We start from the raw sequence: 27,245 nt of genomic DNA, 5'->3' as shown, positions 1-27,245 counted from the left end.
GGCTGCTTAGCTAGTGAGTGGTGGAGCCAGGGCTGGAATCCTGCTTCCCAGATTCCTTGTCTCTTATTTTTGTTGGCATTTGTTTATTTCTATCACCAGCAGAGTGCAATATGTTTCATTACTCAATGGGTCAGCTCACACTTTTAGTTGCAAACAACAGAAACTGACTAACCTAAGCCACAGAGGAAGTTATTGGGAGAATATTGATCACTCGCAGAGTAAATAGGGCAACAGAGAACCAGACTGAGGTGCTAAGAGAAGCAGGCTCTTGACACTTCCCCAGACATCTGGCCCTGCTCCCACAAGCAGTCTTTAACTTGCAGTGGGACTTCGTATCCGTCTGTCCAGGTGCAGAGGCCAGGACAGAGGCCATAGCTGTCTAAGTGAAGACAGCTTTCTGTGTTTCCTGGAAGGGATCGCTGGCCCCTTCTGTCAGCCACAATGGGAAGCGGCCTTGCCTTCCCCATTAATTTTTTACTTTTCTTCTCTGGGTTAAAGTTGATCTATATTCAATAATCCTTGCAAAAAGGTGAGTCAAAATTGAATTGGCCAAGTTCAATGATGACCTAGATGGGTGGTGTGGTAGGGAGGTGATATATATATACATATGACTGATTCACTCTGTTGTTCAGCAGAAAGTAACACAACATTGTAAAGCAGTTATACTCCAATAAAAAGCAAATTAAATTGGCCAAGCCAAAGAGGTCAAAAAGGGAAGTGTCTCCCTACATTTCTGGTTTTTTTAATGTGTTTATGGATGCTGGTTCTGCAACCAGGAAAGATGATAAAGTTTACAGGATAGCAACCGTGGGTGTCCTCAGTCTAAAAAAGCATCTGGTCACTTACGTGGGAAAAAATTACCTTGTTGCCCTTTGTCCCTCAGGAACAGTGTCTGTTTTCTGCAGACAAGTAATGGAAGGTTGATTTGGCAGTTCCATTTGGAAAATGTCACCAGACTTCAAAGAGCTTCTTCTGTCCCGGCTTGGGAAATGTGGTTCGCATGCAACAGACACAGCAGCGTGCTGTGCTGGTTTCCTCTTTAAGTGAAGTGGACTTAATTACTTGTTTGTGGAAGGCTTTTGTTGGAAGTAAGGGGTTTTCCTTTTGTGAACTGCCACTGAAGACTGTTCTTCCACCTTGAGTGTCCAGTCATTCATTCATTGATCCTGAATTTACTGAGTACACTTGAGACAGGATGATACAGAAGTCAGACAAGGTCTACTGTCGTGAAACTGCTGGTCTCATAAGTCGAGTTGGGAAAATCCTTAACACCCAGTGATTTTTGTTTTCCCCTTTCATTGCTTCTTTGGACTCTTAACTCCCTTGGTGGGAAATTAACATTCCACTTTCTCTTTGTTGATCACATCTTCGGTGCCCTCTGAAATGTTTATTCTGTTGCCTCTTAACCTTTTTCAAAAGAAGATACGTATGATTAACACTTAAAAATTTTCTTGAATTCATGTAAATTTACCCTTGATTTCTCCCTATATAAAATTATATTTATGTATGCTGGCTGAATGAAGAGTTTTTTTAAAAAAATAACTTGTTGACTATTTGTCTCTTTGATCAGTGAGGTGGGTTACAAGAGCTCAGATTCTTTGCAATAAGGGCCTGTTTGCCCAGTTAACTGCCACCACATCAGCCAGGAGGTAGGGTAAGAGATAGTGAAATGGATGCTTGGCAAACTGGAGGACAGATTGCAGCAGGGGTTGGTTCGGTCTTTAGCAAACTCATTTCTTCTTCCTGAGCATTCAACTAAAGTGCATTTCTTAGTTCCTGACGTCACGGCAGGGTGGAAGGGCTGTGTCATTGGTTATCACTGATGACCTGTGAGCACGAGTTTAATATTTCTTTCAGGCCAGTGAGCTCAAGAGAAGATGTGACTTCTCATGGCTCTTTTTCCTAGAGAATCCTTCCACATACTGAAGTGCGAGATCTGGTGGCCTAGGAGAGATTTCTCAGAAATGTTTTGTCTGGCAGAGAGTTGCTGGATTATATATTAGATTATATATTGCTTTTTGTCACCCTGTAGTGTAAAATGATATCTCAGTATGATATTGAACAGTGCTTTAGTATTAAAAGGTCATTTATAAAAGTTAAAGACTTTCATGGGTGCATGGGTTGGAGGAGGAATTGCTTCATAGATACAGGTTTTCCTCTTGGGAGTGATTAAAATGTCTCAAAACTTAGAAGTGGCGATTGTACAACATTGGGAATGCATGGAATGCTGCAAAATTGTTCACTTGAAGCCAGTTAATTTTATGTGAATTGAACCAAAAAAGTCAAATATTGATAAAGTGCAGAATAAAAATAACACTCCTATGTCTGGCACCTCACGCCTTCCCACTTTGTAGAGGCAACAACTTAAAACATGTTGACATTTTCTTTTGGTATTTACCACTGTATTTCTGGATGATATGTGTCTCTTAATGCCTGTAGATTAATCTCTTTTAAATATCACCTGTTCACACCCTGTTATTATAGATGAGGGTGGCTTCTGACACCTCCCTGTGCACCCTCCATCCTCTAGGTAAGGTTATATCACATCTTTTGGCTAAATTTATATCTAGTGTTAGCTTCTTATGACTGTAAGTGTTGTTCACTGTTGAGCTAAAGACATACTAGATTTTTTTAAAAAATATTGAAGTATGATTGATATACAATGTTTTGTTAGTTTCAAGTGTATGACAAAGTGATTCAGAGATACACACACATTCTTTTTTAGATTCTTCTCCATTATAGGTTATTAAAAGGTATTGAATATATAAACGAAGATGGAAAGAGGATCCCTCCATCGATCAGTTCCACCCATCCATATTCTTTCCATGTTCATTTATTCCAACTTGGGAAGATGTACCTAAGATTCTTAGGAGATGAACTTGCATTTTTTTGTTTTTAATTTTCACTGTTTTGGGGTTTTGTTGGGGGAAGGGGAAAAGGAGAGGGAAAGTCTTTATTCTGTCCTCTGAAAACTAGTTTTGAATCAAGTTCAAGCCTTTGTAAGCCTCAGTTAACATATTCTCTAGGTTTAGTTACATCTCCCGAGCCAGGGTGGGTCACTGCATCGTATTTGTTGTACTGATTTCCTTGATTCTCCTCTTTTCTCTCTGGCACCCCATCCTTCCTTCTCTTCTGCCCCCACCCCCTTAAATTACTGGCTGTCCTGTATTTTCAGTTGACAGACAGCCCTCTGAACATTTCAGCTTGGTTGTCTCATACGCGTCTCAAACCAACCATAGCCAAAAGAAGATTCTTGACTTCTGTTCTCCTCTAAATCCACCCCATCCCAGCCTTCCCTTTCTTAGTAGGCACCATGATCAAGAAGAAAGCTCCCATAGAAACATCAGCCAGGTTCCTCTTTGCTTAAAGTCCTTTGCTACTTTCCCACTGCTTTTGTAGGACAGGCATTGCCTCCCTGCGGCCCACCTACAGAACAGATACACGTGTCTGCCATCAGGGACCTTCCATTCTAGAGTTCAAGGTTGTGGAGGACAGCGAGGAACTGGCTTTCAAGTATTCTTCCGGCAGACTTTATTTTCTCACTAAGTCTCTGATGTGTGTTCCCTCCGAGGTTGGCTGCTTTGCCTTCTCACCCCACCCCAGGACCCCTTACATTAAGGTGGGCTCCAAGCACACATGTGACTCCTGTTGCTCCTGTCTTCCGCAGCCGAGCACCACAGTCCTTAGGCCACGGTTAACACATCTGCGAAGCAGTTGAGTGTTCTCCCTCCAGCTGAGTTCTAGAATGCTGTCTAAACCATGGAGGACCATCTCTGGCCCCCTTTCAGGCCACGCGCCCTTTAACACTTACCCCAGTCCCTCCATTCAGCTAACTTCTCCTTTGCCGGCCCAGTGTGGCATCTGCTAAAGCTTAGGAATATTCCAAAGTAATTTTTTTGAAAGCTGAGTTTAGTTTATTCTTCAAAGACCTGAAAAAAACACTTGTCACATAAAAGATCTTTGTGACATTTCTTTGGGGCGAAATCAAAGCGCAGGGTGGGCATGTGTGTGTATATGCACATATATAGACACACATGCATACTTGCTTCCCCCAAACAGGTAAAATTTTTGCACTGGATTTCCTATATTTGTGCATTTCTATACTTAGCACAGTATTAAGATCCAGCAGAACTTTAATTTTGTCCTGTTGTGCCGTCCAAATAGCAAAGGGCAATACAGAGCCGCCGAAGCACAGAATTTCAGAAGGTTACTTTAACATCCCATTTGAATTGCTTAATTTAATTTTCACTTCGAATCAGTTGCTAAGCAACTGGGAAGGCAGGACAAAATCAGCAAGGCTAATTTGGTTCTGTTACTAGTGTGTGAGCGTTGCTTATATTTACATAGATGGTTAGTTGTAAAAATGCTTAACCCAGTACAGTGCTGTTTTATCCAAGAAAAATAGTTGCTGTGGAAGTTACAGCAAGACTTTAATTGGATTGACAGTGCTTCAGTTCACACTGTCATCTTAGGTAATGGAAATTATCTGAAATTTTGAGCCTATTGGTAGTCCATTGGTTTGTTAAGTGGGGTGCTTGACTTGGCTGTACTATGAACAGTTGTAAAAGGATTCTATCCAATGCATGTTAATCCTTTGATATTATAGATCCGGTTGATCCTCAAACCAACTTAAGCCAAATTATTGAGGGGGTGGTAATGCATATACTTTAGCTATCATCATATGAATTGTTTTAGAGGAAAAAAACAATTTTCTCAGTATCTTCTTACTGATGAAAATTGAAATTGTTAACCTCAATTGACCCATAAAGTAAATCATATATCAAATATGAATACTGGTGACTGAAATGTTACGAATTTTTTTGTGTGATGTCATACGCTTATCAAGGAAGTCACTGTGGCCCAGTACATATGCCGCCCTCTATCCTGTGTCAGAGATAAGACGTTTAACGCTGGCCAGTGGTCTCATGGTTGTATGTGATTGTTCTCAGGGCGAATGGAGAGTTCACATGGTTCAAACTGGTAGAAAAACTGTCTTTCAGTGATGTTGTGAAGTTGCCACTGATGGAGTACATAACAATGACCTGTGACTTTCATTGGGATGGAGAGAGCAGTCCTATCTTTTAAACCAGTTTCCTCCCCTGCCCTTTGTTCTGTAAAGACCTGGATAGCGTCTTTCATGTTCACTAACAATTACTTTCAATAGATGAATTGTATTCTTGATAAAGATGGCTTTTATATTTACCTTATAACTGCTTGTGACTGCGTAATGAAGAAGGAGATTTGTAGAAATAGGAAAGTACCTTCTATTTCTACAGTTATGTGATTTCAGTTTTTTTCTGAATGATGTCAAGTATTTGTACTGGACTTAGTAAGAGTTCATTGATTCCAACTAGAAGAAAGGTGGTCTGAATTAGAAGAAAGTCTTAGTGTCTACGGGCTTCCCAGGTGGCGCAGTGGTAAAGAGTCCACTTGCCAATGAAGGAGACACAAGAGACATGGGTTCACTCCTCAGTCCTGGAAGATCCCCTGGAAAAGGAACCCACTCCAGTGTTCTTGTCTGGGAAATTCCACATGAACAGAGGAGGCTGGTGGGCTCCAGTCCATGGGGTCACAAAGAGTTGGACACGACTGAGCAGAGACACTTAGTGTCTATGTACTTGAGAGCAAATGAGTATTTCTCGCTTTGAGATCATTGTTTGGCTAAGACAGTAACTAGGTATTTACTTGTCCTGTCAGAAAATGTTTCTGTGGACAGATAAGAATAAGTCTACCATTAGGAGACTGAATTTCTTTAAAGGCTTGGTCTGATCTACTTTCTGAGTACAGTTTTTCCAGATCTGGGTGTTAATTCCAAATTTATTATTAATTTACTCTATAAATACCATTTGAAAATCCTTTATATAAAATGGTAGAATTTTTAGAGAGTGAGTATAAATTTTAAGATTAGTTTTTTAGAAGTTATTTCTAAACGTTTTTGACAGTGTATCGCAGTGAAAAATGTTATATGAAAATATCCCTAAACTTTGTGTATGTATGTGTGTTTAAAAGTTATATACATGTGTTACTGTAATAATGTATACTTTATAAAAACAAGCAGGAAAACAGACAACGAAAAAGATTATGATTAAACAAAATAATGCAGTGTCCTCTTAACCATGATTAGCACACTATCAGGTATATGAATGCTTAAGGCATTTGATTGCTTTGAGTAAAGTTTATCATTAGAGGCAACATGTTAAGTATTTTATTTATTTATTTATTTTTTAGAGTTTCTTATTTATTTATTTAATGTATTTTATTTTATTTTTTAACTTTACAATATTGTATTGGTTTTGCCATATATCAACATGAATCTGCCACAGGTATACACGTGTTCCCCATCCTGAACCCTCCTCCCTCCTCCCTCCCCATACCATCCCTCTGGGTCGTCCCAGTGCACCAGCCCCAAGCATCCAGTATCGTGCATCGAACCTGGACTGGCGACTCATTTCATATATGATATTATACATGTTTCAATGCCATTCTCCGAAATCATCCCACCCTCTCCCTCTCCCACAGAGTCCAAAAGACTGTTCTATACATCGTGTCTCTTTTGCTGTCTCGTATACAGGGTTATTGTTACCATCTTTCTAAATTCCATATATATGCGTTAGTACATGTTAAGTATTTTAAAACAATTTTTAATATCTGGGTGTCTTTTTTCAGGCCTTCTTAGATCATCATTTTTTTTTCCTTTTTCTGGTTTGTGGGTTTTGCATTACTCCTGTCTTTGATGTTTTTATTTCACTGCAGGCATCTTTTGAAGCCACTAGTCCATTTTGTGAGTTAGTTCTACTGTATGTGCTAAGTTGCTTCAGTTGTGTCTGACTCTTTGCGACCCCATGGACTGTACCCTACCAGGCTCCTCTGTCCATAGGATTGTCCAGGCAAAATGGACAATGGAATGGGTTGCCATTTCCTTCTCCAGGGGATCTTCCTGACCCAGGAATTGAACCCGCAACTCTCATATCTCCTGCATTGGCAGTTGGGTTCCTCACCACTAGCTCCATCTTCTACATAAAACAGCGTAAAAAGTCACAAGCCCAGGCAACCCTAAACAGAAGCATATCACCGTGCACTGAGAGAGAGGGACAAGGTACAGAATGTCTGAGGGCAAATTCGTCTATTTTCTTCCTACTCCCCAGAGAATTAAAACAACACTCAAGAAACCATCGCCCAGGGAAGTGCTTCCTAATAAACTTCTGTTTTTCTAAAAAATTTTGTTGAATTGAGGAGAGTTGGATTTATATCCAGAAATGCTTGTATATACTGTTATTGCATATGATGCAAAGAGCTGACTTATTGGGAAAGACCCTGATGCTGGGAAAGATTGAGGGCATGAGAAGAAGGGGGTGACAGAGGATGAGATGGTTGGATGGCACCACCAACTCAATGGACATGAGTTTGAGCAACTCTGGGAGAGAGTGAAGGACAGGGAAGCCTGGCATGCTGCAGTTTATGGGGTCGCAAAGAGTCGGACACGACTTAGTGACTGAACAACAACAGCTGTTGTTGCATATAGTGAAAATATTGCCCTTAAATTTGTTCATGATAAGGGAAACGAGCTAACTCGAGGGCAGCATCAAGACTTCTGGATTTGGACTCTGAGTCCCAGCTATGCTACTAATTGGCTTTGTGACAACAAACAGTTGACTTTCTAAAAGTTTCATTTTCCTCATCTCTATTCTCACATGATGGTGATGAGAATTAACCATCAAAGGAGAGGTTTGTAAAAGGGCTTTGTAACTTGTCATTTATATTTACATGTAATTGATAATGCTTTAATGCAATAGAAGGATAAAGTTTTTTCCATGGGTTGAGTGTATATACATACATCCTCAGTGACAATTTTTTGCTTATTTGTTTCACTTCTAGATTGCCTCTTTAAACTATGTCCCATGAATCGCTACTCTGCCCAGAAGCAGTTCTGGAAAGCTGCTAAGCCAGGAGCCAACAGCACGACAGACGCAGTGCTGCTCAACAAATTGCACGTATGTACTGGGGTGGGACTCCGTGGCGAGGTCTCATGAGCCACCATATGGTTCTGTCTGGGTGGAATGGGTTGAGAAGATGAGTTTTGCAGCCCTTCAGCTCTGGATACTGACTTTCATATGTTCTTTAATAAAGGGATATAAGAGATCCTCTGTGATCCTAAGGAAAGGTGGGGCTTGGTCATCCTGAGATGTCTTGAGAGTTACTTCTCTCGATCATTTCGTTTCTTTTTTCTTAGCCATTTCCTTTTCAGAATGGCTTTGAGTAGAATACTGGTTATGAGCACAGGCTCAGCAAGCAAACTGCCTAGATTTGAATGCTCGCTCCACCTCTCACCTACTGGTCATCGTGACTGAGTTACTTGGCTGTTTTGTGCCTCTGTTACCTCATGTGTAAAATGGGAATGATAATAATATCCACATCAAGAGTTTGTTGTGAGGATTACATGAAATGAACCATGAAAGGTTAATGTCAATAGTGCCTGCCATATGAGAAGTGCTCAGTAGATTTTAGCTGCTATCATTGTATTTATCTTGTCTGTTGGTTGGCATATCAAAGAGATACTCATTCCACAGCCACTGTGCTGTGTGACCATAAGCTAATTTTTGAGCCTCTCTGAGCCTGTTTCTCCATCTGTCAAATGATGACATAATTCTTCTAGTGTCTAGATGACCTAATTCTTCTGTGAGGCTTATCTGTGTGGAACTTCTTTGCAATGTGAAGAAGAAAGATATGACATATATCCAATGTGGTATTATTGGAATTTCAGTCCATTCCACACCCTCCTATTCTGCTTTATTTTTCTGCTTGTCACTTCCCATCATCTTTCCAATTTATTTATTAGCTGTCTACACTGATTAGAATGTAAACTACACAAGGACAGAGATTTGTGTCTGTATCCCTCTCCCTCTTGCCTACAACACGTGGGGCACTCAAATATTTACTAACTGGATTTTTAAAAATCTTTCTCGGGCGATGATCATCAAGGACATACAGTATCTGTGAGCACGTGGGGCTCATGCCTACCTGGTTTGCGACCAGTAAGTGGCGAAGTCACAGCCAGCTGCACTGGGTAAGGTGGGACCCACGGAAGGGACTCCTTTACTCAGCACATGCTGTGTTAAATGGGGCTGAGAGCTCCGGGCATGATGAGAAGACCAGGTCCCTGATCTCCCTCAGCTGAGCCTCTAGTGTGAGGACGCATGCACACACATTGCCTTTATTTATTTATTTTTTAAAATTTAAATTTATTTATTTTAATTGGAGGCTAATTACTTTACAATATTGTATTGGTTTTGCCATACATCAACATGAATCCGCCATGGGTGTACACGTGTTCCCAATCCTGAACCCCCCTCCCACCTCCCTCTCCATACCATTCCTCTGAAATGCAGACCTTGTGCCTGCTGCACCCTCTGAGGTGTCTAACTGTCCTCACTATGCTCTGGCCAGACTCACTGTATTTCCTTTCATTTCATTTGTTTTGGAGCACCACAGACTCTTAACAGTCTCAAGACATTGGCACTTACAGCTTATTCTACTGAGAACATCCTTCTCCTGACTTTGCCTCAGTTAAGATCTCTGCCTCCTTTGTCTCTCAGTGCAAGTTATCTCAGCAAAGTCTCTCCCCAGCTCCTTATCTAACCCTTGTCTTGCTTCCCTGCATCATGCACCCTGTTTATATCTTTCTCAGCACTGGCCACAGTCTGCAATTATATTAAATAGTCCCCTTAATTATCATCTGTCACTCAGTAGAATGACAACCCCACAAGATGAGGAGCAATGTCTGTCTGGTTTACCACTGTATGCCCAGTGCCTTGTAATAGCATTTGGCACATAGTAAGTGCTCAAGAAATATTTCATGAACGGATGAAAATAAAACAGTGTGCTCAGTGACGGTAGTGAAGCTCTGGCAGTGTCTTACCCTCTGGGAGCTTAATAGCTGACTAAGAAATAGAGGTAGTGACACAGCTGTGGCAAATACTATTATAGGACAAACCACCAAAGCTTTGTGAGCACCTAGAAAGAGCTTCACTGGTGGCTCAGTGGCAAAGAATCCATCTGCAATGCAGGAGATGTAGGTTCGATCCCTGGTTTGGGAAGATCCCCTGGAGGAGGGCATGGCAACCCACTCCAGTATTCTTGCCTGGAGACAGAGGAGTCTTGAGGCTCCATAGTCCATAGGGTTGCAAAGAGTCAGAAATGACTGAAGCGATTGAGCACACGGATGGAGCTCCCAAATCCTCTCATATGAATAAGGGTGAGTGATATGGTAGTCAGGAAGGACTTCCTGGAGGAAGAGGAGGTGAAAAGTAAGCCTCACAATGAGGCATCTTTGGCAGTGAGAGGGTAGGAGAAGAAAAAAAGCAGAAAGAAAGAGATCACTTTGGAGGCTTCCAGGACTGCATCATTATTTTAACAGTTTTAGGGCAGATATTCTCAGCCTCAGCAGACCCATTTCTTTCTCTGAATAGCAAATATTATTAATATGTAACTGTATGAAAATCCCATGGGCGGAGGAGCCTGGTAGGCTGCAGTCCATGGGGTCGCGACAAGTCGGACACGACTGAGCGACTTCACTTTCACTTTTCACTTTCATGCATTGGAGAAGGAAATGGCAACCTACTCCAGTGTTCTTGCCTGGAGAGTCCCAGGGACAGGGGAGCCTGGAGGGCTGCCATCTATGGGGTCGCACAGAGTCAGACACGACTGAGCGACTTAGCAGCAGCAGCATGAACAGGAAATAAAATTTATAAATAATATAACCTCCCAATATACCAAAGTTTGAAAATGAATTGTAAAGGTAAAATAAAAGGAAAGGTATTTTATTAAGTTACTGCTCAGGCACCATCATTCTAGAAGACATAAGAAAATAAATGCTTGTACCTATTTGTATAAACCCGGTGAATAAGGCAGCCAAAGACTGTGGCTGATGTGGGTCTCTACTTCCAGTGGCTCAAAAAGGTGACTTTTTGATAAGGTGACTTTTCAAAATGGTTAGCATGTCTTCATAATGTTATGAAGAATGCATAGCACACTCTTCTCTTTATTAAAGAACACTCCCATTTTTGGAAAATTGTTAATAATAACATTAAACCATGCAAAACCGTGCTTTGTGTGACTGTGTAAAGTGGAGTGTTAGGGACTTGGCTCAGAAATGGCAAGAGCCAGGACTTACCTGGTTGCCCAGTGGTTAAGATCTGCCTTCCAATGGCGGGGTCGGGGGGTGAGGTGCACGTTTGATCCCTGGTCAGGGAACTAAGACCCACACATGCCATATTGGGCAGCCAAAAACTTAAAAAAATAAGTAAATAAATAAAAAGACATTGCAAAAAAACAGCTTTTTAACCCCTGTGACTATCCACTGGAATACCAAATTATGTGGGAGGAATGATGCTTCTTCCTTGAACAGGACTGTGCTATGCATTTCTGGCACCCAGCATCCCTGGCTCTTGTCCAGAGTACCAGTAGCAATCCCCTCCTCCTCTCATCTTTGTGATGATCAAGGGTGCCCCCGTAGTCTGTGCTGGAAGCCTGGGAATCGTGTTGAATGGGTAGAAAGGGTTGCTCAATTCTGTACATCTCTCAGGAGAGCTATTTAGCACGCACGCCTGTGGGTTTATCGTGGTGGAGGCAATGCATGTGTTTAACGGTCCTGGCTCCCCTTTTCTCTAATAATAATGATTATGTTCAGTGAGTTCTTGCTGTTGTTTAGTTGCTAAGTTGCATCCGACTCTTTGTGACCCCATGGACTGCAGCATGCCAGGCTCCTCTCTCCATGGAATTGGATACCCATTTCCTTCTCCAGGGTATCTTCCCAACCCAGGGATAGAACCTGCGTCTCCTTCGTTGGCAGGCAGAGTCTTTACCACTGAGCCATCAGGGAAGCCTGAGATCTTCTTAGTACATCTCAAACTGTTTCTTCTCCTACACTATTTACAGCAAGGGTTGTAAATTGAGGTTCCTCGTGGCCAAGCAGGAAACCAGTTGGAACAAAGGGGTCTTGGTGGGCCAGCTTGCTCAGTGGCTCATGCCTGTGTGCAGGTCTGGGGACACCTCCACCTTCCAGCTGCTGCTGCATGGGAGGGTGGGCCTAGAGCTGCCATCACATATCAAGAGAAACTAAGGACCCATGCTTTGCTGTGTTATCTTTCAATTTTTTAAAACTATTGGCAGCTAACGCCATTAAAGTTTAAAACACACACTCAACACCAACACCAGAATGGCTCAGGCAGGGTAAGGTTCTTGGTCACCCATTCGCAGCCTGTGATACACATGTCATTTCATCAGCAGTTCCTTTTCATGCTCCTTCCCACAAATGAACGCTGAAAAAAGCCACACAGTTGAAAACTGCAATCCTAAAGGTGACCGAGAACTTTGAACTCCTTACTAAAACAAACAACAAATGTTCTCTTTCATGCTGTTCTTGCTTTAAATAGATTTTAAAAGGAAACCAGCGCTGTCCCCTGATTTAGGATTACTGACATGACTTTTGGGTCTTAGTTACTCTGTGCAGTTCCTACTTTCCTTGCTTAGTTGGACATCTTTTTTCCCCCTCGTGTCTGAAAGTCATTCACATGCTCTAGTGTCGTCATTAAAATGCTGTATTTTGGGAAGCCGCTTGCCTTTGGGGGTGGATGACTGGTCTCCAGGGGGTTTTCATTTTTATTTTTGTCAACTACTGTGGAGCACCCCAATCAAAGGTCAGATTATTTTAAATTAATGCCATTTAAGGAATTAGTTGTCTAGACCACTTTGACTTCCTTTTGCCTAGGCTGTGCAACATGCCGCCAGCTCTCTGAAGGACAGTGACATCTAGTGGCTGGTCGCTGTACGTGTCTGTTCTTTCAGAGAGAACTGGATGCTAACCCCGCTGGTCATAATTTCCCAAGATGTTGGCAGAATGAGGTTCCCCTACCCTTAGCCAATCATGTAATTTGTTCTTCGGGCATTGACTGCATTTCCTGACAGCGTTTCTGTCTGTTACCTTGAAATAGCACCTACATTGTTTTGGTTCTGAGAAATGATCTGTTACTTTAAGCTGGGAAGAACCAGAGGAGTGATGAGTCTTTATTGTCTTCTGAAGCCTGGGTCCTGCGTTGCTTATTTTCAGAGGCCTTAATTCAATATCATGTTATGTAATTCAGAGTTTTTTGACCTTAAATAACTTTTCCCCACTGCTCCAGTGACCTCTCTGTGGTAATGTAATAATGGTTTCTCTATTTCTGAAATAAAATAGCAGGTGACTGTGATGGGATTGGCCTTGATGTTGCTTAGGGAAACACAGTAATGCCCATGGTGACAGTGGTGGTAGAGAGCATAGCATGGAGTGCCATTTCTTCTTTAGAAATTCGGAACTGTCCTCAAGTCATTGTGCAAGGAAAAGAGCAACAGGTACTTGATTTATTGGGATTCTTAAATATTGAAAAGGTAGCACATTTAAGGTGGCTGTTTGTTTACTTTTATTGTTAAATTAATTTTTACTGGAGTGTAGTTGCTTTACAATGTTGTGATAGTTGCTACTGTACAGCAAGGTGAAGCAGCTATAGGTTTTCATATATCCCCTCTTTTTTGGATTTCCTTCCCATTTAGGTCACCACAGAGCACTGAGTAGAGATCCCCGTGCTGTACAGCAGGTCCTCATTAGTTATCTATTTTATACTCAGTAGTCTATATATGTCAGGCCCACTCTCCCAATTCATCCCACTCTGCCTCCCCACCCTTAGCATCCATATGTTTGTTCTCTACGTCTGTGTCTCTATTTCTGTTTTGCTCATAAAGCTTTTTAAAAACCCAGGCTTCTTGCCATGGAGATAGGATGAAGATGCTTCTGAAAAAATGACATGTGAGTATTGTAAGAAGTGAATTTCAAAAACACATGAGTAAGAAAAGGGAAAAAAAATGGTATGCTCTCTAAATCTAAATTACCTCAAAGATAATCTTGGTTTTATATTTGGTGTGTGTCCCAGTTTCCAACCCCCTATTATTCCTGTATCTCTGTATGTTAAAGTATTAATAGGGGCATGCCGTCTCACTTGTCTTTCTTTACCTGCTTATTTCCCCACTTACTATGTCATGAATAAACAAGTAGTTCTGTATTTTTCATGGCTACTTGATAACCCCATGGTATAGCAGTACTGTAATTTTAGATAGGCAATCCCTATGGAGTGCAGAAATACTTAGGATCCTGACAGTTTTTTTCCATTCTGGGGCGGGAGGCGGGGGGCAGGCAGTGGTTATGGCCTCATGTGCATGCCTGTTGACTTCTTAGAAGAAATTCCTGGAAAAAGGATGGCTAAGTCAAAGGTATGCCCGTTGACCAACTTTTTGGTGGATATTGCCAGATTATCCTTCAGAAGGGGTAATACAAATCCACTGTCCAAGTGTGGACTCATCTTTAGAATACACTTGAGAGATTTAATATGTTTTTTCCAAGGTTAAAGCAACCTTGATCAGTGGGCCTGGGTATAGGTTGTACCTTACTTCCTTTTTATCAACCTTTTGCTTTACCTGTTGAACTAAAAATCATGATGGATTTTTTTTTTTCCTGAAAGCCAAATTATATGTCAGTTATATCCATAAAACCGAGGGAAGGGAACTAATTTATTTCGTGAAGGGAGTTACCTAAAGACTGACTTGTGAACGCAACACATATACAGTATTTATGCACTTAGTAAAAGATGACATGAATGGGAGAGTTTTCTTCTTAAAGAGCCCTTATAGCAAAACTGAATTCTTAGAATGGTTCATAAACTTAATTCATGAAATGTTTACTTAGTAGTTATGTGTGGGCTTGGTCATCATTAAATCTTTTAATGGAGTTTTGGATATGATATTTGATATTCTTAGATATTTATTTTCCAGTTGTATATTTTCACTTATGATTTTACCTTTTGCCATTTAAGATTAAATTTAAGATTTAATTTAAAGAGTACTATTTAATCTTTAGAGCTACTGGTGTTAAATTAGTCTTAAATATGAAATCCGGGCCTTCTTGGTGACTAATCTGACATTTTCTTTTAGATATGCTGGTGACCATTGGATGACCACTTTTATCCTTAATCTGAGCATAGGCAGGAACTTAATATTTTAGATTAATATTTCTTAGATTGAAGCCACTGGAAATCCTTGAGAGAGGAATATCCATGAGAATTTTCCCTCTTAACCAGGAGCCCTTATATTATTTAGTCCAAGAAACACTACTTCAAGATTCTCTAAAGGTGAATCCTTTCAGTGTGAGGAAAAAGGAAGGAGAAAGGAAAAAAAAAAAAAGCATTTTTGTTGGGAAAATGTTGTTTTATTTTCCTTAATTCATTGATTTTTCCACCCTTTGGTATTTTTTTTTTTTTTCGTTCTCCAATTTCCTGTCCTTATTAGCTGAGAACTGCTTGGCAGAAAGAATAAATGGCTTTCTCCAAAGTATAAACCTGCCTTCTAAGTAGATTCAGTCCAATGGTGTTTTTTTTTCTTTGGAAAGTACCTGTGGTTACTGGAGAGCTCTCTGGAGAGGGTACAGCTTGGGCATGAAAACAGGGAGAAGGGAGGTAGGAGGAAGTGAAGGGAAGGTGTTTGTGAAGAGGAAGAGAGAGTGGGGAAGAACCGTGCCCAGGGCAGTTGCATGCCAAGGATGGCTATGGTGTCTGCACTGCTATTGTTTCTGGATGTGTCTTGAAACCATTATATTTTTGTACCTGAGAACAGCAGACTGGTAACTAATTCCAGAAGAGCAAGAGGGAAGCCTCTGAATAGACCATTGTTTTAAAGGGTTGAGATACATAGGGTAAACTTGCAGTCATCTGTATGAACATAGGCAGACCCTTACCTTCCTTTCATGTGGTTTGTTTCCAGTTTAGGATTGCTGCCTGCAGCTTATTTTTCTCAAAAGATATGCCTTCCTAAAAATACCTATCTTTCCAGTAGAGGCAGAGTGGATGCTGAGCTTAATGGAAATGGGAAGATTCTTCATCCAGCCAGCTTAGTCAACTTTTTGAAATTCTCATCATTAGGACATTTCTTAGTTACAGAGACTTATGCATAACAATCACAGTTAAAATGTGTTGAATGCCTGTTTGGTGTCTAGTATGCATTTTCTCTAATCTTCATGATGAGAGAAGGGGGCGGGGGGGGAAGGCCTGTTTTTGTCCTCGTTTTGTGGATGAGAATGCTTAGTGAGGCTCAGTGAGATTAAATAACTTGGCCAAGATGGTAAAGTTGGTTTGTGGTGGAACCAGGATCAGGTCTGAAGGGTCCTGTGGAAACAGGGACCTGGGAAGGAAGCCTGTTACCCCGTGGCATCTGCTAGCATCTTGTCTCAAGGCCAGGGGAGACTCAAGGCGGAGAACGTTGGAAACGGTTGTGAAGGATACTACTGGTCATCATCAGGCATTTGTCACCCATCAGATTAGAAGAAATCCCTGTTATTTTACTTTGGTTTTACTTAGTCTGAGTTTGGGAGTCAGGGGTTAGAACAGCAGTTTAATTGCCTAGGATGAAGCTAGTTCCTCTTGAGCATGGTTATCATATGTTAACAGTCCTTACTGAGTTCTACAGGGAAATGAAGAAAAAGGACTGTGTGGGCTGGTGGCCTTGGCCGACTGTTTTGGAAACCCTCTATTCAGCAGTATCATGTTCCCTAGGCTGCCAGAGTTGGGCTAGTGGTATCAATCTGGAGTTTACCCAAACGTGGGTGTGAGATTGTCTCTTACTTACTTAGTAGCTGTGTAATTTTTTTTAAGTGACAGTATTAAGCAAAATTTCAAATATACATAGTAGTAGAGAAAACAATATAAACTCCTTTTGTAGCCATCATTCAACTATGCATTTTCAACCAAACTTTTTCATCTCTCCGTGTCTGTTTCTTCTTTATTAAATTAGAATAATCATCTTCTCCTCAGGGAACTGCCATGAAAATTACATAAATTATAATTGGTATATAACAATAAAAATTAACACTCCATGAATCCTTCTGTGATGAGATACCATGCTAAGTGATTCCTATGAGGTGAGAGTACTGTTTTTATTTTCATTTTACACAAACTGAGGCTCACAGATGTTAAATAACACATCCAGGTCACAAAACCAGTATTGAAATCCTGTTTTATTTTACTCCAGAGCTATAAAGACAACCTTTGCAAATCATAAAAGGGCTATGGAATTTCCCTTCCAACCTTACCCTGTTTTCTTTAAAACTATATAAGCTTTTGACTTAGTCTTACCCTAAGCAGATATCTGTGAAGTCCTTAAAAGAAAGAACACATTTTTGAAAAGTCAAAAAGGCCAACAAGCAAAGGCGTAGCAAGTTGGATTGTTAAACCCCTTGCTCATTGCACTTAGCCTCTGGGTGTACTTAGGTAATAATATTGACTTACTTCTGTGGTTCCTGTATGAACTGGCTATGTTGGTTCTGCATCACAGCAGAGAAATGAAACGCATTGTTGCCTCTTTGTGACCAGTCTTCCTCCTCCATAAACAGCATGCTGCAGACTTGGAAAAGAAGCAGAATGAGACTGAAAACAGGAAGTTGCTGGGTACCGTGATCCAGTATGGCAACGTGATCCAGGTAGGTCAAAACCACACTTCTGTCACGGAGCTGAAACATTACAAAGAGTGAAATGAAAAGCAAGCACAGTAAACCCTATTTGGACACATAAAACTCCATGGAGACAGCCAGTTTATTGGAAAAGGTCTGGCATTTCTTCTGATTAGGCTGGGTTTTCAGTTGGTTCATTTTCAATGTGAGAGTCCACTTCTGTCCTTGGAAGCTGTTAATTTAGTCTGTCCACATTTTTCAGATGGGAAGCGCCTAACTAAAGAGAAGCCTGACTGTTGTGGTCTTGCCTAACTTACATTCCCTGAAAGTTCCTCATATTTGGTAAAAACTGATTCAAGGGCTGGTCACCAGAAGTAATGAGAGCAATTCTGTATCTTCAGGTAGAATATTGGATGATGAGTCTCAGGTCTTACCTAATCATGAGGGTCATGAGGTTTACTTGTTTATCTCTGGTACCTTTACATTTGAAAGGATTAAACACAATTTAAGAAATAGCTACCGCAGAAAATTTCTTTCTTTTGCTGGAAAGAAAAAGTCCACCTGGGTCTGTCCTTGCAGAAAACAGTCTGTGAGAAGTCCAGTGCCAAATATGGCTTTTAAAAAACCATTAAAAAAAATTGAAGTGTAGTTAGTTTACGACGTTGCGTAAGTTTCAGGTGTATAGCAAAGTGGTTCAGGTATACACATACATGTGTATATACGTTCATTCTTTTTCAGACGCTTTCCCATTAAAGGTAATTACAAGATATTGAATACAGGCTCTTGTACTGTCCAGTAGGTCTTTGTTGTTTATCTGTTTTATACATTGTAGTGTGTCTGTGTTAATCCCAAACTCCTACTTTGTCTCTCTTTACTAATGCTAATATTAAATTTACAACTGACAGAGGAGTTCCTTCCCAATTTTTCTCCTCTGAGATTTAGGGCAAGAATTCTTGCCATGCCTCAGCTGTCTCACTAACAAAATGGTAATAATAATGGTGTCTGCTGCCTATGATGATTGACAGGGACCTGTCAGAGTATCCTCTGAACACATATTACCTAATATTTATTTCCCCTAGATCTTGACATCCACCAATAGGTAATATCAGGTTACACACCACCCAAATCCAATACCTCAACAGGTGCGTGGAGGATCAGGGCTACTCATCAGAATAAGAACAAAGGCTTGGGAACACATTAACTTTCCCTTGTGTATCATGGCTAGGGGATGTCAGAGGCTCATGGATCAGACAAGTTACTTCTCTACTTCTAGTAACCCTGGCAGTTTGTAAACCTCCTGAGAGTGTTCTAGAAACTATCTGTGAACCTGGAAAGGGGGATATTGGCAGTTGGCAGTGGTGTCTCCTAGTCTTATCGTGTCTCCAGAGATTGGACAAGCTTTCATATTCCCTTCTATCTTCTCTTACAGCCTGTTAAGTTGGGAAGCTTTGGTCAACTCTTCCTGGTCTAGACTTACTATGGGACATTTCCCATCTAGACTTCAGTCTTTCCATCCCTTTCATGTACCCACTTGCCAAGTATTGAGAATAGAGTGCTTAGAAATTCAAGGTGGAAATCCATAGCAGTCATGTTTTTTCAAATGAATTGACAATCCCCCTAATGGGGTCCTCTGTTAAATGGAACTGTGTCTGTTGTTCAGAAGTGCCCTTCCTTAGCTCCACCTTTGTGTCAGGGCATATTCAGACTGCAGTTCTTTAGACCCTTTTCTTGGGATTAGACCCCTTCCTGGTAACCAGTGTCAAGAGTGCTATTCTATCGGACAGCGCCCTTTACCTGAGTGACATCCATCTCGTCCAAGGCTGTTTGGGGGGGGGAAGTAATTTTCTTCTCCTTTTCCTTCTACTTCTGCTCCCTTTGCTCTTTCTCCTTTTCTAATCATCCCCTTGCCCCAGGCACTTCTGTGGTTCTCTAACTTCACAGGCAGCTCAGTGGTGGGAGGAGTGTTTGATACATATTTTATATGGCTGAAAGAGAAATGGTAAAGATTCAGAGACATGCTGACAGGCACCTTATTCTCTTGGTGGTTTTCAGCTACTGCATCTGAAAAGTAATAAATACCTAACTGTGAATAAGAGGCTTCCGGCTCTGCTGGAGAAGAATGCCATGAGAGTGACATTGGATGAGGCCGGAAACGAAGGGTCCTGGTTTTACATTCAGCCATTCTACAAGCTGCGATCCATCGGAGACAGTGTAAGTGCACATTCCCAGCCCCGGGAGTGCTCCATGCCAGGCCTCCAACCATAACTGCATGCTTGAGTCAACTAGGAGAAATTTAAAGCTGGAGCCAGAGGCTTATCCTGTAGGAGGAGAAGGGACTCACTATGGAAACCAGTGTTTGGGAAACAGAGAAATTTGGAGTGAAGTGTGACCTACATACAGTAGCTCTATTTTTCCTACTGGGCTTCTGAAAAAATTCATACGAGCAGCCCATTACCTCGGTAACTTTACCACGAAAGCCGCTGTCGTGTATTACTGTCCTGGGGACTATGCCCCTCCTTCTGTATCAGTGGTAGAGTAGAAATGCTTTGCTATTTGGGAAGTAAAGTTAGAACAGAGGATGGAAAAGAAGTAGATTGAGCAGAGAAGGAGAGTGGATTTTAGGATTAGCCTCAGTTGTTCTTTGTCAGTAACTCTGCGGGTTCTTCATTCCATTTCGGCGCCTGTGGTTGGCTGTGAGCTGTGCTCTTCTGGGTAGGGGAGGTCATTAAGTTATAAAGCCCCAGAAAGTTATAAGTCATCCTTTCCAAGGCCACGTAGAACCATCCTGATACTTACTATCTACCTTACTGTGTGCTTCTGTGGTCGTATACTTACCTACCACTATGTATGAATGCTAACAGCAGTATTTCTAACCTTGTTAAGATTCTGAAATAGTTGTTTCTACCAAAAGAAATATGGGTTTAAACAGTGTGAAATTCTTACCAAAATGCTCAGCTAGCCTCCACCTGAAACTGGATTTTGCCATTTTTTAATATTTAAGTATACAAACTCCGGGTAGTTTCAAAATGTTTTAGTTTATATGTGTGTGTATTAAAGTATATACAGTATACCTGAAGCCTCTAGTGCCAGGACACACCCCCCGCCCCACCCTGGGCAGCTGGTATACAGCAGTGATCATCAACTGATATAAAAGAACTAGTCCAGAAAAGCTTACATTTCAGCCAAAGGTTTGGGTTTTTTTTTAATGTACTGAACATAATTATATTCATTTGGAGTTAGAGAAAATTTGATAGTATGTCTTCCCCAAATGTATCAAACTGAGAAGAGATGGGTTTTACATCTTAGGAAACCATCCTTTCCATTCTTTTTCCTCTGCGTCCATAATAATAGACAAGAAAGGGTGCTTTGTTCTGAACTTCATTTCTAGCATGTCCTTTGCTTTCCTGTCCTTTAAGGTTATCTTTTTATCTGTGCCTTGGTTGAGAAAATTAGATGGTTTTGAATTCTTAGCCTTGTAGAGTAGTGTTTTTTTGAATACTTGTAGAATAGTGTTTTTCAAAGGACAGGGTATCTATCTACGCATAGGCTAAGAGATCAATTTAGTAATTTGTGACTATTATTTTAGAAAGTGGAATAGAATAGATCGTATCAAGCTGTGTTGAACATAATGGGGATAAGATTGGCGTGGGTAACTTTTGTCTTAGATAAAGAGACATGTATATCTGTGCATACATGCATATATGTATGTATACACACATACATATACACATATATCTACATAAGTATGTATGACCAGGTCATAATAGAAAACATATTTCTTAATATGACTTTTCAAAAAAGTATAAAAGTCATTGCTTTATAAATGTATAGCTTTATTCTCTCAAAGGTAAAGACTTACTTCAGACAATATTCTGCTTCTACTCCTAAAACTTATGTATCAAGTGCCTTAACTGAATCTAACAGAGGGAGGGCTTTTTTCTTCCTGCTTAGACTAACTTTGAAAGCATCTTTAGGTAATCAGTGACACTTGTGGGCAAAAATTTACCTTTAGTCTTGTAAATAACACCCCCTCCTGATCAGGGTCAGGCTTTTAAAACTGTGCTTTTGTGCCGTATCATTCTACCTGCTGGAAACTGGGCCTTCTTCTAGGTAGACTCTTAAGGCTTCTCCCCAAACTAGCCACTGTTCATTCTGCAGTCCTGACATTTTTTTTGTGAAACGCTCTGTGGGTTCTTTCCTTTTCAGGTGGTCATAGGTGACAAGGTTGTTCTGAACCCCGTGAATGCCGGCCAGCCCTTACATGCCAGCAGCCATCAGCTGGTGGATAACCCAGGCTGCAACGAGGTAAGAGAAAGCCAGTTACGACTTGTGAGCAGCATATGCTACGGGAGCCCTCTGCCTTCCTGAGACCAGAGCATGGGCGTGCTGACAGTGACTTGAGTCCTGACTCAGGGCAGTGTACCCATTTTGCAGGCGAGGAAACCAAGACTCAAAGCCAGACCTGTCACATGAGGCTGTGTAAGCCTGTTCCGTCGGTGGGAGCTAATAGTCACTTCAGGCCTCAGTTTGCTAAGCTTGTATCACTGGGAGACCAATTTTCTAATTTCTTAAACCAGAGGAGGCTCCCTTGTACCAATGTGTTTTGGCCAGAGAAGCACCCTTTTCTAATTGGTCCCCTAAAGAGAGAACCTAATTCCCCTACGTTGGCAGCTATGAATACCCCTGCAAGAGTGACATCGTGCTTTTGGCAATACATCTACTTAAAGTAATTGGCAATTACAGGACACAAGGACAGTAGCTTGATTGTGACATGAATATTTGCCTAATGGTGGAGGGCACAAGGTCTGGAGTCAGATATTATGGATTCAGATCCCGAATCTGCCCTTCTCTACCTCTGTGACTGTAGATTAATTACCCAGTCTCCCTGGGCATCAGTTTTTCTACCTCTGAAATGGACATTATGGTTATTGCTATTTTTCAGGGTGGTGGTGGTGGTTGTTTAGTCACCAAGTCACCATCCGTTTTGTGACCCCATGGACTATAGCCCACCAGCTCCTCTGCCCATGGGATTTCCCAGGCAAGAGTACTGGAGTGAATTGCCATGCCCTCCTCCAGGAGATCTTCCTGACCCATGGATACACCCTGCATCTCCTGCACTGGAAGGCAGATTCTTTACCACTGAGCCACCAGGGAAGCCCTTTTAGGGTGTTGCTAAGGATTAAATATATCAGTTAATGTTGGCCCAGTGCATAGAATGTCTTTAGTGTACAAACAGTGGCTGCAAAGAAGCTGTCATTCCAGAAGGGTGAGAAACTTACTTCCCTTAGCCACAGCTGGAATATACATAGCGATTGGTAGAAATTATCCATTTATTACCAGAGACTTCTAACAGGTCAATTGAATGTGCGAGTTCTATGGTCTTAATGATGCCAGTCTTTAGGTTTGGAGGGCTGAAGCACAATCTTGTTTCTTGGACTGAGGTGAGGCCCTTTGGGGAAGGAAGACATAGTTGTTGAGGGATATGTGAAAAAATAACTCTTAAATTTGCTTTCCAGGTCAATTCCGTCAACTGCAATACAAGCTGGAAAATAGTCCTTTTCATGAAATGGAGTGACAACAAAGATGACATATTAAAGGGGGTAAGTTGGATACATGACTGGCTGGGCAGCACTTGGCTCGTCTTCAGTTCTCTCTTAAAATGCACTTTTATTAACCCCTCTGTGTGTCGACTTGCAGGGTGACGTGGTGAGGCTGTTCCATGCCGAGCAGGAGAAGTTTCTCACCTGTGACGAGCACAGGAAGAAGCAGCACGTCTTTCTGAGAACCACCGGCCGGCAGTCTGCCACGTCCGCCACCAGCTCAAAAGCCCTGTGGGAGGTGGAGGTAAGGGACGGCACAGGGCAGGCAGGGAGAAAGGACGCGTGGGTTTATAGGAGTAAAGTCAGATCCAGGTACTTCTACCTACCTTGTTCCAAGGGATGACTTGGGATAACTAAGAGAAACACACACATCACGCCGTATCAGAAGGATGCAGGGTAAGCCAACTCCCACCTGAAAATTTCCAATTTCCCTTCTCTGGGTCATCCGATCATCTCTTGCTTCTGTATTTTTCTTTCCCTTCCTCAGTTACGTATCACAACAAGTGATCAAGTGCCTAACCAGCATGATGGTAGGTGAGTGCATATTGGTGACAGGACGAAAAGATGCCCATCTGATAACTGGCTGGGGAAGGTGATGGGAGGCACATTCCTTGTCCTCTGGAGGTGATGAAGGAGTTTTCGGTTGGGCAAGGGTTTAAGAAAGACTTCCTGAAGGCACTAGCATCTGAGCTGCTACTAACAGGATAACCTATATTTCAGAAAGAAGAGATGAACAGAGTAGGTTACGTCTTGTAAGATACTGATGTGGACTTGGAAATAGCAGGCAGCCTTGGTTTAGAACTCAGTAACCTCATTTGAGGAGGAGCAGAGGATCGTCCTGCAAAACAAAACAGAAACTGTTCTAGGAGACCAGATCTTGAAGGGCAATATATCCAGGCTGTGGCAACTTGGGACTTGACACATAAAGCAAAAAACTATTAAGAATATCAGAACCCTACAGAAGTCTGTGACTGACTTTGGAAACTTAAAGTACTGCATCTTCTTCACTTGAAAATTAGTTGAAATGAATGAAACATGCAACCTTTCGAGGAGAGTTTCTGCCGTATAGACTTTGAAAACTTGGTTACTTACAAGTCTACTTCAGAACATCTATATTTTTTCTTCTGATAAGAAACAACTGTCTTAATTTTTACTCCCCCCAAAAACCTTTTCCTGCCAATTTTCCTTCTGAATAGCCTAGGGAAACACTGAATTTATTCCTTTTTTATTTTTTTCTTGAAGATTTTAGAAACAAAAGAGCCCCTTCAAAATAAAAGAAGGAAGACAACACCATGTATTTTATATTTCTCATCATGATTTAGGATTTTCATTATACATCGGCATATTCCCTGTCATTTTTACATAGTGTTAATCTTTTCCCATGTGAAGTAAGAACTTTACAATAGTGTACAGTTGAATCTTGAACAATGTGGGAGTTAGGGACATTTGCCCTCTGCATGGTTGAAAATCTATGTATAACTGATAGTTGGCCCTCTGTGTTCCTGGTTCCTCTGCATCATGAATTCACCCAGCCATGTAGAACTGTAATATTTAATATTGAAAAACCCATGTGTAAGCAGACCCATGCAATTCAAACCAGTATTGTTAAAGGGTCAACTCTACTTCTTTCTCCCTTCCCCTCCTTTTGGTGTTATTCTCTTGTGTTTTACCCCTATATGCTGCTAAGTTGCTTCAGTCGTGTCTAACTCTGTGTGACCCCCTAGACGGCAGCCCACCAGGCTCCCCTGTCCCTGGGATTCTCCAGGCAAGAACACTGGAGTGGGTTGCCATTTCCTTCTCCAATGCATGAAAGTAAAAAGTGAAAGTGAAGTCGCTCGGTCGTGTACGACTCTTAGCGACCCCATGGACTGCAGCCTACCAGGCTCCTCCACCCATGGGATTTTCCAGGCAAGAGTACTGGAGTGGGGTGCCATTGCCTTCTCTGTTTACCACTATATATATATATATATATATATATATATATATATGCTATAAACTCAATAGTGCATTACTTACTTTGCCTTGTTTAAGGAGTCATTTGTATGCTAAAAACATGGGAAAATGAGAGATTAGGAGTCTTTTATCTACATAGTTGGACTTCCCTTGTGGCCCAGCTGGTAATGAATCCGCCTGGAGACCTGGGTTCAATCCCTGGGTTGGGAAGATGCCCTGGAGAAGGGAAAGGCTACACACTCCCGTATTCTGGCCTAGAGAATTCCGTGGACTGTATAGTCCCTGGGGTCGCAAAGAGTCAGACATGACTGAACGACTTTCATCCACATAGTTATCCTCTCCAGCACTTCATTCCTTGGTGTACATTGAGTTTTCATCTGGAATCATTTTCCTTCAGCCTAAAGAACTTCTTTATCATTTCTTGTAGGGCAGGTCCACCACTGGCCAATTCTCTCAGCTCTCATTTGAAAATAAGAAAATAGCTTTATATTTGTGAAGATACCTTTATTTCACCTTAATTAAAAAAATATATTTTTTTTTCCTTTTTTGAAATAAAAGCTGCATGGAGATACAATTCATACATCACACAGTTCCCAAATTTAAAGTGTATAGTTCTCCATGGTTTTTAGTAGATCCAAAAGAAGCCCTGGACTCCTAGCAATCACACCTCATTTCTCTTCAGACTTGCCCCCTCCCCACCTCTGGTGACCACTGCTCCACTTTCTATCTCTATAGATTTGCCCGTGTTGAACATTTCATATACATGGTATCCTACAATATGTGGTCCTTTGTATCTGACTTCTTTTACGTAGCATATAGTTTTCAGAGTTCATCCATATTGCCCTGCATATCCATATTTAATTTCCTTTTATGTGAAACAATATTCCATTGTATGGATACGCCGTATTTACCCTATTTTATTTTTCATTGGCATTTGGATTATTTGTTCTTTTGGGCTGTTGTGAATACTGCTGCTGTGAACATTCATGTACAAGCTTCTGGGAGGAGTCTCAGTTCTCTCAGGGGTGGGATTGTGGGGCATATGGTAACTTCGTTTAACCTTTTGAGGACGGGCTGCTCTATCTTGTTGGCACTATTGTGTGTTCCAAACTGCAGTGTATTAAAGATTCTGATTTCTTCATACAGCCTTCATTCACAAAAGGTATTTTTGTTGACCATGAAATTTTATGTAAATAGTTTTCTCTTTTCATACTTGAAGATGCTAATCCATTGTTGTCTTGCATGCATTATTTCCTGATGTGAATTCATTGGTTTTCTTTTCTTCTTTTTTCCCTTTTTTGTCTTTTTTTCCCCCTGAAAGTGAAAGTTTCTCAGTCGTGTCTGACTCTTTGTGACCCCCGTGGACTGTACAGTCCATGGAATTCTCCAGGCCAGAATACTGGAGTGGGTAGCCTTTCCCTTCTCCAGGGAATCTTCCCAACCCAAGGACTGAACCCAGGTCTCCCACATTGGAGAGGGATTCCTTACTAACTGAGCTATCAGGGAAGCCATAGCTTTCTGCCTCTTAGCTACCTAAAAAAAAAAAAAAAAGCCCTAGTTTTTTTTCCCCTATCTACTTAAAAAATTTTCATTTCTGGTTTATATTTATCTTATTATGTGTCTTAATGATTGTGTGAGTGTGTATGTATTTATGCTACTTTGAAGTCATTGAGTTTCTTGAGATCTGTGCATATGTATCAAAATGGGAAATTTGAGGGTTACTATTTCTCACGTGTTTTTCCAGCCCCCACCAACCCCCAAGGACAGAGTGGATCCTTTGATACTGTCTGAAGGGTCACATTTTTCTGATTCTTGCCTGTCCACTGCTTTATGATAATATGCCACGCATTGTGATGTCACTGTGTTGAGAATCCAGATTCTGTTGCTTTCCTTTAAAGAGTATTGACTTTTGTTTTGTCAGACAAAGAAAGTTCTGGATCGCTTTGATCCTTTGGAGGTTTGTTGCAAAGCTTCATTAGGTCACGTGTACTGTAGCGTTTGTTTTGGGGGCTGTGCTAGCCCAGCTCCTAAGATATGACCCTTTCATTGTCTAGACTGAACGCCCCAGGTGTTCAACTAGTCACTCCTCTAGCTGGGTAGGTCAGAAACCTTCTAGCCAAATGTCATCTCCCAGATTGTTGAGCTTACCACTTCCCTCTCGTTTTATTTTA

General features: G+C 41.3%; 1 protein-coding gene across 1 annotated transcript in view; it reads left to right on the top strand.

Moving 5' to 3' along the window:
* The window catches only part of ITPR1 (inositol 1,4,5-trisphosphate receptor type 1), a 353,911-nt gene that overhangs the window by 124,097 nt on the left and 202,569 nt on the right, over positions 1-27,245 (top strand). The window contains exons 5-10 of the mRNA NM_001435139.1: positions 7,876-7,991; positions 17,465-17,551; positions 19,574-19,732; positions 21,728-21,826; positions 23,038-23,121; positions 23,219-23,365. Of these exons, the coding sequence (NP_001422068.1) occupies positions 7,876-7,991; positions 17,465-17,551; positions 19,574-19,732; positions 21,728-21,826; positions 23,038-23,121; positions 23,219-23,365 (692 nt within the window). The remainder of the gene's footprint in view (positions 1-7,875; positions 7,992-17,464; positions 17,552-19,573; positions 19,733-21,727; positions 21,827-23,037; positions 23,122-23,218; positions 23,366-27,245) is intronic.

This window comes from Bos taurus, chromosome 22 (assembly GCF_002263795.3).
Source record: "Bos taurus isolate L1 Dominette 01449 registration number 42190680 breed Hereford chromosome 22, ARS-UCD2.0, whole genome shotgun sequence".
Taxonomy (NCBI): Eukaryota; Metazoa; Chordata; class Mammalia; order Artiodactyla; family Bovidae; genus Bos; species Bos taurus.
Note: the sequence above shows the minus strand (reverse complement) of the source record. Positions and strands in the feature narration are given on the sequence as shown.